The sequence below is a fragment of the Carassius gibelio genome, chromosome B7, assembly GCF_023724105.1.
Source record: "Carassius gibelio isolate Cgi1373 ecotype wild population from Czech Republic chromosome B7, carGib1.2-hapl.c, whole genome shotgun sequence".
NCBI lineage: Eukaryota > Metazoa > Chordata > Actinopteri > Cypriniformes > Cyprinidae > Carassius > Carassius gibelio.
In genome coordinates, this window is record NC_068402.1 from 25,839,568 (window position 1) to 25,859,361 (window position 19,794).

General features: G+C 40.7%; 1 protein-coding gene across 7 annotated transcripts in view; it reads left to right on the forward strand.

The window, feature by feature from the left end:
- tcf12 (transcription factor 12) overlaps positions 1-19,794 on the forward strand; it is a 106,186-nt gene that overhangs the window by 82,846 nt on the left and 3,546 nt on the right. For 3 of the 7 annotated variants that reach the window (XM_052560890.1, XM_052560891.1, XM_052560895.1), the window contains 11 exons: positions 3,303-3,402; positions 4,817-4,956; positions 5,042-5,186; positions 5,785-5,855; positions 9,012-9,153; positions 13,787-13,860; positions 14,550-14,621; positions 14,996-15,187; positions 18,730-18,844; positions 19,028-19,193; positions 19,401-19,633. In XM_052560890.1, the coding sequence (XP_052416850.1) occupies positions 3,303-3,402; positions 4,817-4,956; positions 5,042-5,186; positions 5,785-5,855; positions 9,012-9,153; positions 13,787-13,860; positions 14,550-14,621; positions 14,996-15,187; positions 18,730-18,844; positions 19,028-19,193; positions 19,401-19,633 (1,450 nt within the window). The remainder of the gene's footprint in view (positions 1-3,302; positions 3,403-4,816; positions 4,957-5,041; positions 5,187-5,784; positions 5,856-9,011; positions 9,154-13,786; positions 13,861-14,549; positions 14,622-14,995; positions 15,188-18,729; positions 18,845-19,027; positions 19,194-19,400; positions 19,634-19,794) is intronic. The other 4 variants (XM_052560893.1, XM_052560896.1, XM_052560892.1 and 1 more) reach the window with 3 other exon arrangements.

A 19,794-nucleotide genomic window follows, 5' to 3' on the forward strand; every position in this document is an offset into this window, starting at 1 on the left:
TTGAATGTCAGGCTGGTACCAATAGTTTTATGGCCGGGCCCTGGAGGGCAAGCGGCCTCCCCGGCTTTGATTGGGTTAGTTTATGACGTGTGAGCTATTTTATTTCCTCTCTGCTGTTCTCACTTTAATTCACGTCTTTGTGAGTGTTTGTATAAGGTGGTAGCTTTTCCTTTAAGATTTGCAGGGCTAATGTGGTGTTCGCTGGAAACGGTGCTGTGCTTGATGCTCTTTTTTTCTTTTTCTCAGATACATACTGAGCCTTTTTGAAGGTTTTGTTCTGGTAGAAACTTTGCATAATGAGTCAGCGGTGCTCGTCTGTAGTTGCTCAAAGCAAAGTGTGTGTTGTTTTTCTGCTCTCGAAAGGCTTCCACCTGTATCTGTAAGAAACAAAATGCTTTTAACTTTCAAACTTTTACCGTCTGCTCTTTGTAGACAGACTTGGCATTAAAAGTCAAAACGTGTCCCTTCAGGACAGAGCTGCTGTGTTCAATAGGGGCTCATTGTGTGCGTGTAGCGTGCCTTTTCGCCTTGATAAGTGTGTTAGATGGGAGTTGAAAAGGAAGGCCCTCGGGCCGCGATCCGACTCCAAACAAGTGACATGCAGAGGCAGGATATTTTCTTGTCACTCGCAGCCCGTCCTTGTGGGTTTGTCTGTTGTTCGGCCTTTTTTCCTCCCTCCATAATCATTTCTCTCTCTCTTTATTCCCAGCCTCTTTCACTGTTGTCATTGGGCTTATCCATATGTTGACAGTTTAGTGGTTTTTCCCTGTATTGTTGTGATGGATGTCGTTTTCAGATCAAACGAAGGTGTGACAGGCGAGAAAAAAAAAAAGAAGAGAAAAACTCATTTCACTCATCAGCGTGAGACTTCATCTCCATTTACTCACACAGGAACTGAAAAATAAAAGATGCTATTTATATTGCTTTTTGCCTCGTGACCAGCTATATTTTAATAACAGCTCGAGACGAATTTAGTCTTTTTGGAAACCATATACAGGGTTGCTGGGGTTATGAGAAAATCTCTAGGCCTGAAAAAATTAGTGGAAATTAATTCTTAAAAAAAAACAAAAAAACAATAAAAGTAATTTAAAAGATATTCAAATATTTATATATATATATATATATATATATATATACATTTCTCTTTGCGATTGCAATCTCTAGACATTAAAATTCTTATTACAAATGATTGGAAAAGTCTTCGAATTGTGTTGGTTAAAACATTTTGGCGCTCTAAATAAACACCATTTATTTTGCGTAGTTTATTTCCACATTTAATAATTAAAAAAAAAAAACAATGAGGGGAAAAAATTTAAACGTAGGTGTTTTCTTTCTCACTTTTTCACTTTTAGATCAGAAGCTTGTGTACAAGTGACAGCTTCTTAATTAAAGTCCTGGTCCAAGGAAGCGTTTCCTTTGCTCTTTCTCTCACACTTTCTTTTATTCTCCATCCTGGTGGTGGAGCGGGGCGCCGGTGTTTAGGAAGGTTTATTAACGGGTCGACTGGTTAGCTCGGGGTAAATCGGACAATTAGCATTATCCGCTGCCATATGCTGCCCATTGAGCCATGAGGCGGAGACAAAGACCCCTCTCCCACGCCGCCCTAACCTGAGATCACCAGGGGACTTCCAGCGCCGGGGTCACATGTGTGCGCCTGCACACCCACGGGAGCCCGCCGCAGCTTATGAACACACTCACTGCCAATCACATGGGCACGTACTGCCGCCTCAGCAAGGTGCCCGGCCGCACACAGCTGGCTTAGCGGACTGAAAGCTTTAGATGTTGATCGTAATGCTGAGTGTGTCATGACATGCTGCAGCCGTGTGTTTGCGTGGGTGATCGGCGTACATCTGAAATATTAATGACAGGGGGATCCTACCATGGAAATTAAAAGCAATTAATATTTGAATTTAATTACTACAATACTTGACAGTGCATTGGATATTAATTTCGTATTTGTGATCTTTTTTTTTATGAAATGTATTTTATTTTACAATTCTGTTTTGCTAAGTATTTCTCTACAGTGTGATTAACTATGAATTTATAGTTAATAATAAATTATTGAGTTATTAAAAATAAATCAAATACATTTCAGATTTTATGTAGTTTAGTAAAGAATTGTATTGATGCCTTGGCACAGTTATTCTTTTATTAAATGTCAGATACTGAACATTAACAAAAAATAAGTCGCACTGATTTGATTTGGTGTAACTAATTGACAAATTTAAGACATATTTAGACAAATTAAAGATAATGTTTAAACAATGTAATTTAGTAAAGAATTATAACAGTTAATTTCAGGGCAGGTGTTAATTCTGTTTAAATTTCAATGGCCTTTTACACACCTGATGGTTTGCATTGTATCAAACGTCTAGTGTTTCTCAGAGAGCGTTAACATTTAATCATGCGGTTTGATTTGATATAAAGAATAAAAGTTTCTGTGATGTTGAGCAGAGGGAGCGGTTGTGTTTAACTTAAAAGTAACTTGAAACACATTGGGCTAGACATCTGCTCTGCGTTACAGTGATTGGTTCTTACGGACATGATGGGACGGTCAGGTTCTCACTGGGTGGAATTTAAACGGCAGGTGACACAGACACCTAAAAGTGAGGGTCGCGCGAGTCTGCCATGCATATCGACAAATAATGTGCGAGACTTTCTTTAACATGTTTACCTAGCATTCTCTTTCGTGCCATACATGCTAGTGTTTTCTCTCTCGCTCCGAGAGGTTTTGTCCCATCTGGAGCAGATGAACTGAGAGAGCCACATTACTGGGCTGTAGCCTCATGCCTTTGATCCTCCTCTACTGGAATGGGCACTTCTGCAGCTGTAACCACTGCTCCGCTGGCCCGACCCAATCCAACCCCACAGCTCCTAAAATACTCTTGCATAAACACAAACACACATGCACCCTAACATATTAGTCCATTTGTTTTGATGCTTTTGTTTGGCGGGCATGAATGTCGTCGTAATTATATTACAATTAAGCGCTGAAGCGCACATTACGCTGCAGATAATCCTCCCTTTTTTTATAAGACTTCTAAATTAGCCATCTGTTACATCAAAGAGTTTGTGAATTAGCCATATGCGTTGCATTGCATTGTTTGTGTTCTATTATGCAGTCAGCTTTCATGGTATGTGTGATTTGGACCGGGGGTATGAGGATATGCTTAATGACACCGTCTTTACGATGGTCGCTGGATTTTATAGAAATTACAAAAACAGCAGCCGACATTCCCTCAAACCTGTCTGTGAGCAGTTGTTCTTAGTCGTAATGTCTCATTCTGTTTTTCTTTTTGCAGGTGTATGCACCATCTCCCAGCTCAGATGACTTCAACAGAGACTCTCCGTCTTACCCGTCCCCCAAACCCCCCAGCAGTATGTTTGCAAACACTTTCTTCGGTCAGTCATCATCATTTTATTTGCCAGTTGCTGTTATTTTAGTTTTGACTTAGTAAAGTTAGCCTTTTTTGTTTTTAATGTCAGAAACATTAATTTATACAAATATGCAAGTGCATAATATATACTTTGATTATAAACCCAGTACTAATGGGGTTCATTGATATATCTTAAGATATGTTTGTTGTTGAACTAGTTGTGTTATCACTGAGGTGTATATTGATTTGAACTTCAATCCGCTCGAAATCGCATACTGAATCAGAGTAGGTACTAAATTTGACGAGGAACAAGCTTTGCGATCATTAAAAAGGACATTCTATATATAGTATGAATGAAATCTGGGTGTACGACATCTGCCAGACTGACTTCGTCATATTACCGATGGTGTCAGTTGCATCACTTCGCTGCCATTCACAACTCCCGTGGCTTCATGGGAAAATAAAGTGTCCATTTCAGAATTTTGGCAGAAAAAGTGGGTCATCCGAATACTTTTGCGCTTATTGTTTCATGCATACATCATGAATTCAGACATGCTACACTCACAAACTGTTTTTCTCATATTAAATAGCAGGGAAGTTTGTTTGTTCAGACGCAGCGGTCTGGAAAGAGAAAACTACTAGATGATATGCACAATGTAGCATTGCATTGTGGTCTGCCATATTTCATGACACATAGCTAGATGCATTTGCATTCATGTACTTGCATAGAGTATTCAGGCCAAACACTAAATGAACCGCTATTAAAATATGTAATAAAGTTGAATATTTTCAAGGACGCATCCTAGTGATTGTAGATTTTTTTTAATTCTAAAGCTGAATCTTCTTCCAATCAGCTTTAGTTATATAAACATTTTCAGACCCTGAAAATATACGGTTTCTGGTATGTTCTTTCTAGCTCACACTTTGAACCTTTTTTTTTTTTTTTTACTCAATTTGGAAGCCTTCTCTTTACGTTTCACTCACTGCCTATCATGCTACCGACTTCACAGACGTAGATAGTAAACCGACCATGTGTATTCCAACTTTGCCAATCTGGACTGATAAAAAAATTATCTGGCCATTTCAAGCCGTGTGTTTGAGGCTGTGAGGAATTTCTCCTTTAAAAGTTGAGGCGGAAGCAAGTGAACTGCGGCTGGCTGAATGTTATCTCAGCTGCGCTCAGAGCTTGACTCTGACTCAAGTGTAAAAGCAGACTTAAAGAGAGGCTGGTCTATTTGACAGAATAAGGAGTGTTGGGGTCAGGCTTCACCTCACATATCAAACTATTCTGTGTTTTACCTTGTTTATCAGCATTATTGATCACAAATAAAGTCATCTTAGTCTCGCTCACAAATTTAAACCTTCTTTGCCAGCGTATACGAAGTAAGATATTTCCCATGTTTTTAATGTTCAAATTGACTTCCTTGTCACTTAATCAGATGGGACCCACAATTCCTCTGACCCCTGGAACTCGTCCAGTGGGATCAGCCAGCCCGGCTATGGGGGGATGCTGGGAGGATCTTCATCTCACATGCCACAGTCTGGAAACTACAGCAACCTGCACTCACACGACCGCCTGGTGAGAATCAGATCAAATACAGACCTTGAAGTATAACCATTTATAAAACTAAAGAAAGCTCCTCCTCCTTTTGTCTCTGTCACAGAACTACCCGCCACATTCAGTGTCGCCCACAGACATCAACGCTAGCCTGCCACCCATGTCCAGCTTCCACCGCGGCAGCGCCAGCACCTCACCCTTCGTCACCGCATCTCACACCCCACCGGTCAACACCGCGGAGGGTGTTATGGGTACGTTGTCTGCACACACCATATTTGTAGTGTTGTCTTTGATTTTTTTTAGTCATGCTTAGGCCCGCACATAATGTGTGCGTCTTCATAGAGTTATTATAGAGAGTTAATCTGGCATACTCTATACACTACAGGTTTGGGGTCAGAAAGCCCCCCCCCCACTTACCTTTTTATTCAATAAAATAATACTTTTAATAAGCAAGGTTGAATTAAATTGATCAAAAGTGACAGTAAAGACTTAAAAATTCTGCTCTGCCATCACAGAAATAAATAATAATAAATAAATAAAATAAATAAAAAGTTTTTTTTTTTATTGTAGTAATATTTCACCGTATTACTGTTATTACTGTATTCTTGATCAAAAAGATGCAGCCTTGGGGATATATATATATACTGTATATTTGTTATATAACAACATTAATTAGTATTTTTCTTCACGCAAATATCACATACTTTTTTTTTTTATAGCGGAACAACTTTTTGTAGTTCGACACATCTAGCACCAGCTGCTACTGGCCCATAAAAAATACATGACATTAATATCTCTGTCAGCTCTTTTCCGATGTGAATGCCGTATCTCTGTGTGGTCTTTGTGTAGCTGCTGCCAACCGAGGAAACGCCGCTGGAAGCTCTCAGACTGGAGACGCGCTGGGAAAAGCCCTGGCTTCGGTGAGATCCTTCCCCATTCAGCCAGACCTCGTAATCGATGCATGAACCATTTCACAGAACAGGGATTGACTTCCATCTTTATACATCCCTCCATCTTTTGCAGACTGTGGCTATGGATAAAAGACATTGTTATAATTTGTAACTACTGAGTGCTATACATCGTAAACATGCCCCATGTTGTCCAACTTGCTTTCAGGATCTTCGTGTTGTAGACGCGGGGCGAGATTACCCGACATAATGGCGCAGTTAATTCTTTAAAGGACAGGACTTGTGCTCTTAGGCTGGGTATTAGTAGCAGTGCAGAAGGTTAAGAGATTGAATAAGGTCAGGGGATCTGTTTGTGGATGTTGCTGGACGTAAGCCCGGATAATTGTGCTCTTAATCTCGTAGTATACAAGAAAAGGAGCTGTACATAAAAGCCCGTGGATTATATGTTGGTTTGGATAATGAGTGCCGGCATTCGTGCGAGTTCCTAATGTGTCCCTGAAACTGGAGCTTACAATAACCTCTAAAACTTGCCGAGCTTAACTTAAAGACTTATTTAGCTCCCAAAAAATCCTGCAGACTTGCTTATCCTACAGTAAGTCACAACAAGCCTTTTGTAAAGTAGGAACACATCTGGACTGATTCAGCACTGTTTCGGACGGGAGCCGTAGACTCACCTCCCGGCCGAGGACAAGGACAAGCTTTTTCTAACCTTTTGATGTCGCAACGGTCCTAGCGCCCTCCCTTTCTGAGAAATTAGATGCCTAATCGCTGCTCTTTGGTTGAGGAAAAGAAAGAAGAGAAGAAAAAGTGTAATCAGATACTGTGGGTGAGGCCTGCCGGACCACAAGAGCACACTCTGGCACACAAACAAACACAAGACAGTGCGGCTGAAAGATAATCACAAATTAAGTCTTTTTGTATTTGCAGACTCAATTCTATTAGCATGATAAAGCTGTGGTGAAACCGACTCTGTCAGGCTGGGGTGGGGGGAAACGTCCTAACTGCTGCGGCTCGGCTCTGCATGCCGCCCATTGTGCCACTTTTGTTTAGGATCCTTTTGGAGGGTTTGTGCTCATTGGGCCCCCGCTGGCGGAGAGCAGCGTGACTGATGAGGGGGCGGAGATCCGTTTGTTGTTTGTAAAATGAGTGGTGTTACACTGGAAATACAGCAGAAGTCGGCCAGGACGCTCCGAATGGCTCGCTTCAACTCATTAGGTCAGGACTCATGACCATAAGAGGTTCGGAAGCACAAGGGCGAAGGGGACGGCCGCCACGATAGAGCAGATACTGTGTTTTACTAGCGAACAATAAAGAAACATCCAGACAAAATATACTTGAAACGAACTGTTGGAGGCTATTTATAAAATTGGGATTCGGCATAATTTAAGTCTGGAAAAAACTAAAGTTTTAGTATTTTGCCATATAAAAAAAAAAAAACACCATGGCATTTTGACAAAATGTATAATAAATATTTCAGATCCAATGCTGTTTTTCATGAACTTCACACAGCTCAAGTCTTTCTAAAGCGGAAGATAGTCAAACCAAGCAATTAGATGTTATAAAATTCAAGCATAATTGAATTTGTAATGAGTACATTTGCATTAAATAAGAAAGAAAAGCCTCTGATATCAGTAAATATCTGTTAATATGGCAGAGGATTTCTCTCTTTGTATCTCTCTGTCTATCACCGGCCCCCTCTATCTCTCCGTCTACTCTGAGAGATGAATGTACTAAAGCCCCAGGCAGGATTTGCAGAGTTGATTGAAACACAAAAGTGTGGCATTCAGGGTTTAATAAGAAGATTAATAACGATAGTATCCGCAGTTTGATGCGTTTTTAAGTCAAATGGACTTCATGATCCCCTGCAAGTGATGGCCCGCAACTTTAGAGCTGTTTTTCTCAAATCCTGCCAGATAATTGGGATCAAAACCTGCATGTTTCATAGTGGTTTCCATCATGGGACCAAAAACCCATTTTAGCAGAAAGCAGAGCATGGCAGGGATGTTAACTTGCATTTGACATTTGGCTTAACCAAAAGAATCCCTTTTCTAGTTTCAACGAGAGAATTTTCTGAATTTGTTTCTCACACAAACAACACCGGTAAAGTGGAAAAACCTGCCGGTGGAGCTGCACTATGAGGTAAAGGCTGGAGGCCTTTCTTCTTCATAGCATCTGTTTGTTTATTATGGTGTGGGCAGGGCTGTGCCTGTCTCGGTCGCTGTTTATTGGGCAGGCAGGGAGAGGCTTTATTACCTCTCATCCATAACTGAAGATGAGCCAGAGACGCCCCTCCACACAGCCACGGGCCAGACTCATTCACTCTAATGAGCTCCAAAAAGAGAGATTAATGACCATGTCTTCTCTCTCTCTTTCTCTGCATCTTCCAGCTGCTTTTCTCTATTCCATCTCCTCTCTGTTATGCATTAGAAGAGACGTTAAGGACATGATGTAAACAGAATTTGTGACTATATTTTGCAGTGGCTTCGAATGCGGCTCATCCAGTCAAGTTTAAAAACTGAAACGTGAAAAGTATTATATCAGAATGTTATGACAGAATTCATTTCAGAATACTGTTATCTTTTGATATGAACCTGGTTACAAGCAAAGTCAAATAATGGTTATGTAATATGTAAAACATTTGAAATCGCTATCGTTTCATGCGTACTGTCACCATGCTGTAAGATTCTGGACATATGGCCAATGTCTAAAGTGAATAATTACCCCCACTGTTTGTTTAGCCGTTTTCCCGCTCTCTTGCAGGGTTTCGGATCTTTTGTGCTCATGTGGTTTCACTTGTGATGTGCAGCATGCAGCGGGTGTGTGGCGTGAGCCCAGAACCACAGATGTGTCCGAGAGCCAGGGAACGCTGGCTGGACTGCAGGTGTCACACAGCATTGAGAGTGCAGGAGGGGTTGTGCGTTTTCCTGCAGACATTGTAAAAGGCGGCGTAGGCTGTTAAAAGCCCATATGTATGCTGTGAGCATTTTCTTACTGCTGCTCTGCTTGTAAAATCAGCAGAATTGATGAGACAATTCTGGCTGAGCACAGACTGAGCGATGCTAACCGCGGCCATAAAGCCGGAGAGGGAAACAACAGGTTGCAGGTTTTAAAGGTTGAGCGTGCTTCCTCACAGACTGATCTCTCTTTTTCTCTCATTCTCATTTGCAGATTTATTCTCCTGACCACACCAGCAGTAGTTTCCCCTCGAACCCCTCGACTCCAGTGGGCTCTCCCTCTCCTCTGACGGCTCAGGCGGGTGCTGGCTCAGCAGGTACAGTGGTGACGGCCAGCGGCCCCGCAGGAAGGGCAGGTAGAGCACCAGTCTGCCTCTCTGACCCCACACACACCCTCACCGCGCAGTCACACAGTCGCCCTCATATAACACAATATCTGTAAGCATGTAAGCATGTCTGTGCCAATAGTACGTTTTGCAAATCTTTTTAATTAGTCCCAAAGACATTTTCTAGTATTAATGTGAAGTCACAAGGGTGTACTGTTAGAGTCAACGTAGGTATGAACATAATACAAAATAATCTACCAGTAAGTTTTTTTTAAACTGAAATTGTGCTAAAAAAAGTGGCAGTTTGTTTTCCATTAGGCATATAATGCATTGACATATTTTAATGGGACTGTGAATCATTTATGTTTATTTGAATCATTTTTAATTGCATTTAATTCAATATTTGCTTAGAAAAGGTGTCAAATTAAGATAATGCAAATACAAATAATACTGCAGATGAGTAAATCATGAAATGTGCACTGTTGGAAAATCTGGGGTCAGTATGATAAAATAATTATACTTAAAGTCAGCAAGAATGCATTAAAATTGATCAAGAGTGACAATTAAGAAATACATGTATAATGTTCAAAATAAAATCTCTATATATAAATATATACACATTAAAACATAAATACTATATATATATATACACACACACACAAATACACACACAAAACTGTAAATATGATCAATTAAATGCACCCTTGGTGAACATAAGAGACTTAAAAGCTTTCGAAAGCAACCTTACTGCCTCCAAACTTTTGAGCAGTAGTGTACAGCTTCAAAAAATATTACTTTATTCAATATATAAATAATTATATTAATTTTATGCAGTCTACACAGCAATACATTTTATAGGAGTTTGTCAGTCTGATGGGCCGTTCACACAGAACACATTCTTCAATACTGTCCGCTTTGTTTTTTAATTGTTGGTCAGTATATACATCGTCCATCAAAAGGGACATATACTTTTAGGGGCCATTGTAGCTTATTATTTCACACATTTAGACAGACCCTCAACACAATCCACATTTAGCATTTCATTTAGATTTCATTGTGTGTATATAAGCATGTAAACATGATCCATTACACACTAAACATTACTAAACAACACTGACGCAGTTTAGCCCAAACACAGCGAGCCCCGTCCTCCTTCACGTAAACGAGTAAACACACAGTCCCGCAGCCGCTGAGATTGAAGATGGTGTCGGGGGAGTTATGCCCTGGTTAGCGGTGGACTGATAACCGACCACTGTGAAGATTTTATCTGCGCCTGACAAGACTGATGCACAGTCATTTTAAACGAAAACTATTTTGAAGCACAGAGGGATAGACCGAGATACAAGATGTTACAAATGTCAGTTTCTCAGTGTGTTGTAGCAGTGAGAGGGCAGTTGTGTGTGTGTTCATTGATATAGTAGTGACAGCTGTGTCGGTGTCTGTCCCACTCCTTAGCTTCAGCTGTTGCCCTGTTCCTCACACAGCTGTTGCCCATGACAGACCGGCCTGCAAAGATCCTCATTTATTAGCATGACTGACTGAGAGGATGACTCAGCTCAGAGACAGCCTTCCTCTCCAATCAGCAGTCTGTACCTTACCATGTAACTTCCTGTCTCTTAGCGCACCTTTTTTAACTTAACAAAGAATTCCTTTTTTAAATATATAAATGGACTAAATGTGCAAGTAAATAATGTGTTTAGATATTTTATATATTTCAATTAATGTACACTCCCATTTGGGTTTGGTAATTTTTTTTTTTTTTTTTTGAAGATGCTTAGGCTCATTTGGTTACATGCAATAATATTATAATATTTATGATTATATGATTATATATTAAATATTTAATCAAAAATAGATAAAATTTTTAATATTGTGACATATTTTTACAATTTAAAATGTTTTCTATGTAATAATATTTTTTAAATGTAATTTAATCCTGTGATGACAAAGCTACATTTGAACGTTCCATATAGAAAAATGTAAGGACCCCAAAACGTATGAATAGTAGCGTATATTTAAATTGAAAAAAATAAGATTTAAAATAAGAAATGTATTGACTTGAAAACAGTTTTGGAAAGAGCCGAATTCATTCATCAAATATTAATCAAAATGTTGGTCTTCTGTTAGTATTTAGTCACTTTTGGCGTTCTCTCTGCCTGAAATGTTATCACTTCATTATGTTCATTTACACTCACAGGCAGGCAGTCAACATTCCCTTTGATATCTGAGGACTTTTATATATATATATAATATATAGTTTGTTTTTTTGATTAGATGGTTCTTAGACGTTGGTGCACATTGTTTCATGATGTTATGATTAAGCGAAGCACATCCATCTGTTTCTCTGGATTAGTTATGAAATTCAGCTATTATACCCAGTCGTAGCCAGGTCTCTGCTGCCCATACCAGCCAATTAAACCCCAGCAGCACGTGCAGAGTGCCGCACCAGCCCACGCTCATTTGTCAAGCTGGCCGACGATGAGGAAGCCTTATTAAACACGGCACTCTATTCTCATAGCCCCAATTTAATAGGCCCTTAATAAGAGTCTGCTTGTGAGAGCTTTGTGGTTTTAAAGAGTGAATTCCTACAAATTAGAGCTGCTTACGTTTTGGGAAGGATCAATGGTTGAATGGTCGAAATGAAATTCACCGATAGTTTCCGAGAAGTATATGCACTATGCTAGCAGAGCTAGACGTATGACCACAGCAGGTCCATCATAACAGTTATGACAACCAGCAAAATTGGAAATCTGTTGTGTCAACAAAGCACCTAGAGTCAATGGTTGAGTCTGTGCTTGGTGGAGTCGGGTCGAAGGACAAATAAGCTGAAAAAGCTTCCTTTGGGTCATGCTACATTAAGGGTCCTTGGCCTGTTTTATTGATCTCCACAGCCTTCACGCGAGACTTTTGTGTAGTGGATTGTTTGCCAGTTGGAGTGAAGTAGACTTGGAAGGGAAGGGATTGAAAGCGACCCCCTCCACCGGCGTTTTGATTTGTGATTAGCAGATGTGCATTCTTTTAGAGCGACTGACTGATTTACAGCCAGTCAGAATCAGCACGTTTAGACCGAGACCAGACCAGAGTCATTTACATCCTCATTATAGTCCCTTCCAGCCTCTGCCACAGAACAAAAACACATTCACTGAATTCTTCCAGCAACTGAATTTTGAAGGGGGGAAAAAAAGCTAAACTTCGAGTCTGAGGGCTGAGAATGTGACCAAGCCAAATCAAATCTTATGCTGCTACTGGAGTAATGTGGCAAAACAGTGCTTTTTCTTTTCCCTGACAGCGTCTGACATGAGATTGGTCACATCAGCGCTCACCGTCCAGTAGTTTGTTTGTGTGAGTTGAGATCTAAGAGAGAGTCGTGGTCTCATCCTGTTATGTCTAGAAAATTGAGCTTCTCCGTTGAGCTCATGCAGTATTAGAGTCAAGGGAAGATGCTCAGGGTCCAAGTCAGCGCCCTTATCGAGGTCCTGCATTGTTCTCCCAGGTTTTTTTAGTCATGACTTCATTAATGAAGGGAAGTAAGAGATGTCCCTCAGCACTGGTTTGTGTATGTACGCATGTAAGGCTCGTCCTCGAACCCTTCTCGCATTGCAGGATATGACCCAGTCATAGGAAATGATGTGTCTGGAGACCTGGAGGAAAACAGCCCACATTGAGAATAGCTGGAATCAGTCAGGATAGGAAATGAGTTTTAGTCTATTGTGAAAGTGCATTGTACCACATGGTGAAAAGTATCGTATTATATTATGAACATATATTGTTAAATATATTAAAATACTACTTATCTATAGAACAATGAAAGGGTTTCTTAATCTTTTAAATGAAACTTTTTTTTTAATCTATTTATAGTACTCGAGTTTTCAATATAAAATGTGACCCTGGAGCACAAAACCAGTCTTAAGTTGCTGGGGTATTTGTAGCAATAGCCAAAAATACATTGTATGGGTCAAAATTATCAATTTTTCTTTTGTGCCAAAAATCATTAGGATATTAAGGAAAGATCATGTTCCATGATGATATTTTGTAAATTTCCTACTCTAAATATATCAAAACTTATTTTTGATTAGTAATATGCATGCATTGCCAAGAACTTCATTTAGACAACTTTAATAGCAATTTACTCAATATTTAGATTGATTGCATCCACAGATTCCAGATTTTCAAATTGGATTTTCAAATTACAAATATTGTCTGATCCTAACAAACCATATCAATGGAAACTTATTTATTCAGCTTCCAGATGATGTATACATCTCAATTTAAAAGTAAATTGACACTTATAACTGGTTTTGTAGTCCAGGGTCACATAAATTATTTATTTGAAACATCCTTTGTTAAAGTAAATGTGCTTCTTAACCAATAACTCGAGTTTAAGTTAAAAAAATATATATTTTATTATATTATAAAATGGCATTTAATGTAGGAATGACAACACTGAATGTGTTTTTTAATCATTGACTCATGAGTTTTTTTAGTCTTTGAATTCTATTATATTATATTTATAAATTATAAATAGTTGACATGTTGCGCAAAAAGCAATGTTTTCCATTGCTCATTCATTTCAGATTCACCTGTTGCAGTGATGCCAGCTAGTTGTTATGTGTTGTAATGTAGTTGTAAGGCGACTAAAAAGCTCTTCTGCCCCTGTCCGCAGGTACAGCTCAGTGGCCCCGTGCGACTGGACAAGCACCTTCCTCCCCAAACTACGAGAACTCCCTTCACTCTCTGGTAAGAGCGCTCTCCCCTCCCCCTGGCACTGAGCACTTTTTAATGGACACTGTGTCAGTAGATGACTTGCTCCTGGAGGGCAGGGGGTAGCTTCACATGGACATTCCTGGCTGACAAATGTCAGGAGCGGGACTGGGAGGGGGCTGTGGGGACCGAACAATACTCGTCCCTTGGGGCATGTCTCCTGCCATCTGTCCTCTCTCGTCTGGGGTGGATGAAGATTGGCCGGGGTGTGTGAAGGTGGGGTGGTTAGGGATTGGTTAGGGTGTGTGATGGGGGTGGGGTGCCGGCAGCTGCTGCGTTCAACCACTGCCGCGGGATTCCAGGGCCGACCGGGGAGCTGAGCCACAACAGGAGATCAGTTTACACACACACTTTCCTTCCCACGTCATACATTCACACTATGGGGTGGGGTGTGTAGGTAAATATTTCCTCTAATACTTGTATGCCAGCTGCAAGTGCATTTTTATGGACCGTCCATGAGCAGCAGCCCTCCAGGAATCAGGAAATGAGCGGTGATCGGCAGAGGGAACCGTGGTTCATCGTAATTAGTTACTTGAACAAGAACCAAGATGTGGGCAGTTGGCGCTCCGCTTCGATTCCCTGCCCTCTTTCTCTGCCGAGCTCTCTGCAGTCTTTCTGTCTCGTCTCTCACTGTACATGTCTCTCCTCTCCCTGTCTGACTGTAGAAAAACCGTGTGCACCAGCAGCTTCATGAGCATCTGCAGGATGCCATGTCTTTCTTAAAGGATGTCTGCGAGGTATTCCCGCTTTCTTCAGATTGTCACGTCCTGTCCTTCTTTTCCATTCAGCCATCGGCTTTCTTTTGATTTGGCTGTGCTTTTTCTGTTTGTGTTTTGCCATTTCATCTTTGATGATATTAATACATGAAAACTACCATATTGCAGTTTATTTCAGTTCTGTTTAATTCAACAGATGTTTTTTTTAAGTGGCTTAACATTTCACTTTTTCTCTTCTTTACCTTTTCACTTTGTTTTCGAATGTTACTTTGCTTTTCAGTTTTTGCCATATTGTAATTCTGTCTCTTTAATAAAGTCTCAGTTGATATATTCATATAATTTATGGTTATGTTGTTTGTTCTTTCTTTCCCTCTACTTTGCATCACTCATTTCAGTCTCCGATGGAGGACCGGCTGGACAGGCTGGACGATGCAATCCGTGTCCTGCGGAATCACGCCGTGGGCTCCACTGCCGCCCTGTCCAGCGACATCCACAGCCTGTTGGGACAAGCGCACAACGGGCCAATCTCAGCCATAGGCAGCGGTTTCCCAGCTTCTGGATTGGTCACCAACCGAACAGCACAAATGGTAAAGAAAACTTCCCTGTCTCAAAGGAAACTTGTGTTTCAGAGCCATTGAATGTCTCATGGCTTTTGAGGTCTCGTACAGTTATTACAGACACAAGGGAAAGAAATGCATGTGTTTTTTCATTGTGCCTCTCCAAACAAGCGTCAATAAACAGAGTTAAGCCACCTGTTTAAAATGAAGGCCTGGCAGTGTGATGAAACTGAACTATTTTCCACTGAGAGAAGTTTTACTTAAACCCACATACTTTCCATAAGCATAATGGCTGGACCCAAGCTTGAGCTGCGTTCTTCAGGCTGAATGGGAAAAGCAGTCACAGTAAAATCTAGTAGATCAGTGTCGGTCTGGAAGATATTTCCACACCGTAGCTCGCTGGGGACCTGCGTGATGTGAGACCCACTGAAACTAAAGCTCTCTGTATCTCCCCCACTATCCCACGACATTCATTCCCTTCTGCAGAGAGCTAAGCGCACAGCTGTAATAGTCGGAACAAGCGAGGGAGGCGTTTCCCAGTGGTTTTCCAATAATAGGAAATAATCATGGCCTTTTTTTGGTATTCAAAACAACATTTGGATTTTCTTTCAACTTCATATGCTTTTAAATGAACTTGACCTATTTGTTTTTGTCCAAAGACTAAAGCAGCACTCAGAAATGTTTTGGTGAATGACCACTACAGTGGAGAGTCTAGTTGACCACGGAGAGCTGAAATTTCCTGATGAACCACCCACTGTTCTCATTTAACATTTCAAACAGATAGTTAATGTCTGGAATGCTGTAGCAAAAGTTAGTGAAGCTTTCATAAAACTATTTATTGACGCTTAAGTCAAACAAAGTTTGACATACTCAACATGTACAATTATAGAAATCATCTCCTCTCCACGCAAGACACTCTATGTGTGCCATTAATGTTTCATAGCCCCAATCTAAAAGAAACCCATGTGGAAATACAAATACAACACAAACACTGTTCTCTAACCAGGGATTACAAAAAATGACAAAGCTATATTATTCATGTAAACCGATGTTTAAAAAACTAAATTCTGCAGTGTCACACAGGGTAGTCCACGGTGAAATCTAGTTGGTCCAAAATCCAGCTCCACATGTATATTAAACATTAGATATCTTAATAGTTTAGCATTGACATACACAATAGTAATTCAAAGTGCTTTACATAAAGGATAAGGATAAAAACTTAAAATAATTATAATAAATGCATAAGACATAAAATGAACATTTTGATTTACAATTAATTAAAAACAAATAAGAAAAGGTTATAGAGTGCAATAAAACCATCCTTCAAGTAGGTCTATATAAATACATTTTGTTCTGTCATTATTTACCCACCCTGGTGTTTCAAACCTGTATGGTTTTCTTCTGTGGAACATAAAAATAAAAAAAAACATATTTAGCAAAATGTGTGTTTTTTTCCATTCAGTGGTCATCAGGACAGTTTGGTTACCACCAGCATTCTTCAAAATATCTTTCTTCAGATTCCATTGAAATAAAGTCATTTTTTTTGGTTAGCTATCCCTTTGTGGCTGTAATTTCCAACAACAATTCAATCATTCTCTGGTTTGCCGCATAGTGACAAAAGTGATGTTCATGAATTTTTGGCTTGGCACAGCTTATGTTTTCAATGCTGATGAACAGAGGTGCATTTCATTCAGCCAGAAAAGAGGAGATTGCAGCAGAGTGACGGAGCGGTGCTGGGGCTGTGTCACGATCGGTTCGTCTGCGCGGGAGCTGTCACACTGCTTCATACACACACAAACAGAGCTCTGTGCTCCAGACTCGACCCAAACACACACTCAGACAAGGTCCTGATTCAGCACAGCCAGCGTGCTTTTATTTTGGCGCACACTTTTCTATCTCTGTCTCCCCTCTTTTCTTTTTGACCACCCTCGTCTTTTTAACAACTCAGGAAATCTGACGCTTTAGTCGTGTGTGTCTGAGCTCCTCAGCTGTATGGTAATCAAGCTCAGACAGGAAAATGGCCGCCTTCTTTGGTTGGCACCCTCCTCTCCTCCGCCCCTCTTCTGCCACAGACAAAGAGTTGTTTGGACACCTGTTGAGAGTGGTGCTGAGATTAGAGCACGGGGGAAGGGGTCTGGGCCTGGGCGGCACAGAGGTTAACAGAGGCCAACAGTGACTTAGGATAGCATTCCTGCAGGAAAAGGGGGGAAAGACCTCTCCTCCTCCCCCATCTCTGCTCCTTTCACCATGACTCCCAATCCCATGGATCCTCAAAAAGGAAACTAGATGGCGGACGAACATGTGCTCCCGCCTGCTGTGGCAGAGGTTGGGGCGGGGGTACTGCAGCAGTTTCTTCTCCATTACTCCATTACATTACGTCTCTATTTGCATGGCAAGATATTGTTCAAATCCAGATGCGTTTGGAAGCCACCAGTGACGAATGCTGGTCGGTTGCTGTTCAACATGAAAGGGCAGATTGTTTGTTGCCGTATCCACATGTGAATAAGCCATTTTGTTTCGATGGAAGGTTTTTCTACATATAAATGCTGACAGCTGATGTCTGTGTGTCTATTACAAAAATCGTATTGTAGAAATCGATCCTTCAAGTCAACTTTAAAAATCATTTTCATTGACTTTGTTAAAACACATTTCTGGTCTGGCTGTGCACAATACAGCAGTCCATGGTTTTTATAGAGAAAAGAAGAGTTTTCATAACTTCTATAAAAATATATCATAACGTTTGGGGTCAGTTTTTAGTACTTTAATTCCTTTAATCTGAAAGGACACATTCAGTTGGTCAAAGACTGAATGTGACAGTAAAGACTGAAGACCAGCTACTAAAAATTCACAGGATCACAGGAACAAATTGCAATTTAAAATATATTCAAAACAGTTTATTTGCAATTGTAATAATATTTTACAGTTTTGTGGTTTTTACTGGATTTTTTAATCAAAAAATTCAGCCTTGATGAGAAAAAAAAAAAATTACAAATCTTAGCGACTCCACACTTTTGAATGGCAGATAATTATTTGTTTTAGGCTACTGTTGTAAGTATTGTAGCCTTCCTAAATTCTTGTTAATTCTTCTTAATGAAGAAACATTAAAATTGAAATGTTTTTAAATAATCAGATATTTGCAGTTATCCTTCTACCAATACCCTTAAAATACAATATTGTATGAAGCGGTGTAGCATCCAGTGTTGTGTTACAACCAACCTGCCTCTAAAAGTATAGATGCCGCCTTTCTAATCGAAAACAACATGAGAGTGTTTTTTGGTGGAACCGAGTCAGAACTCAGGACTGAAGTGCCGCGTGTCTCTCTGAGCACAAATTTGGGGCTGTGAAGGTCGTTCTTTGTAGTGTGAATACCACTCAGTTCTTCAGAGGGGAGGTCACACTCTACAGTAAGAACACAGAGACTCTCTCCGCTTTGAAGTCCAAGTCTCTTCCCCGATTTAATGTAAATCACTTCTGTTTTCTCGGCACTGATCAGATGGCTTCATGATCAGAGGGACTCTTGATGTTTTGCTCTGTTCTCTGCCTCGTGTGTTTATGGCTATCTGTTCTGACAGGGCTCTGTTCACCGCGAAGAGACCGTCAGCCTGAACAACAACCACGGCGGCCTGCAGGCCACCGCCGGTCCCACCTCCAGCTCGGAGCTCAACCACCAGGCAGACACATTCAGAGGTCGGAAGCTTTTTTTACACCACTTTATTTTCAGTTATTGTTTTGTTTTTGCATTGGTTGTGGTTGCCTCTTCAGTTATGATTCATACGCAGTTTTATGACCTCACAACGAGTCACAAAGCGCTACATTTTAGAGGTTAAGTGTTTACTTTAAGTAACCGTGTACTTTTGTTGTGTGTGACAGGAATCGCTAGTGCTCTGGCCAGTCAAGTTGCTCCTTCTCTGGACCTGAAGATTGAGAATCAAGAAAAAGACGACATGCATGATAACCACTCCTCTGACGACCTCAGATCAGATGACGAGAGTGATAAAAGGGATATGAAGCAGAATCGGGGAAGCACTCGAGCAAGGCAAGGCAACCGCTCATGGAAGTGTCCTTCAGCACTTCAACATTGACCTCAGAGACAGTGAATCTTTTCCAGTGTGATGAAATATTAGCACAGAGCACTACTTCTATTTACTTAATGCATGATATTAAATGTTGCATCAAGCACATATACGTTCAAGGCCACATTGTTCCACATTGTCTGTTCTGACATTTGTGAATTGTTCTGCAGCAGTGTCAATGAAGACGAGGACCTGAACCCTGAGCAGAAGGCAGAGCGTGAGCGAGAGAGGAGGATGGCCAACAACGCCCGCGAGAGGCTGCGGGTCCGGGACATCAACGAGGCGTTCAAAGAGCTGGGCCGCATGTGTCAGCTGCACCTGAAGAGCGAGAAGCCCCAGACCAAACTGCTCATTCTTCACCAGGCCGTCGCTGTCATTCTCAGCCTCGAACAGCAAGTCAGAGGTCAGACACTGTCCAGCATAATGCAATGATCTCATGTTTATATAAAATACTTAATCACAATTCATCTTTTTCAGTCCTTTTTTTTTGGTGGGGGGGGGGGGGGGGGGGTGTAAAAATAAATAACTGTTAACAGCATTAAAAAACAAATGTAACTAATTCTA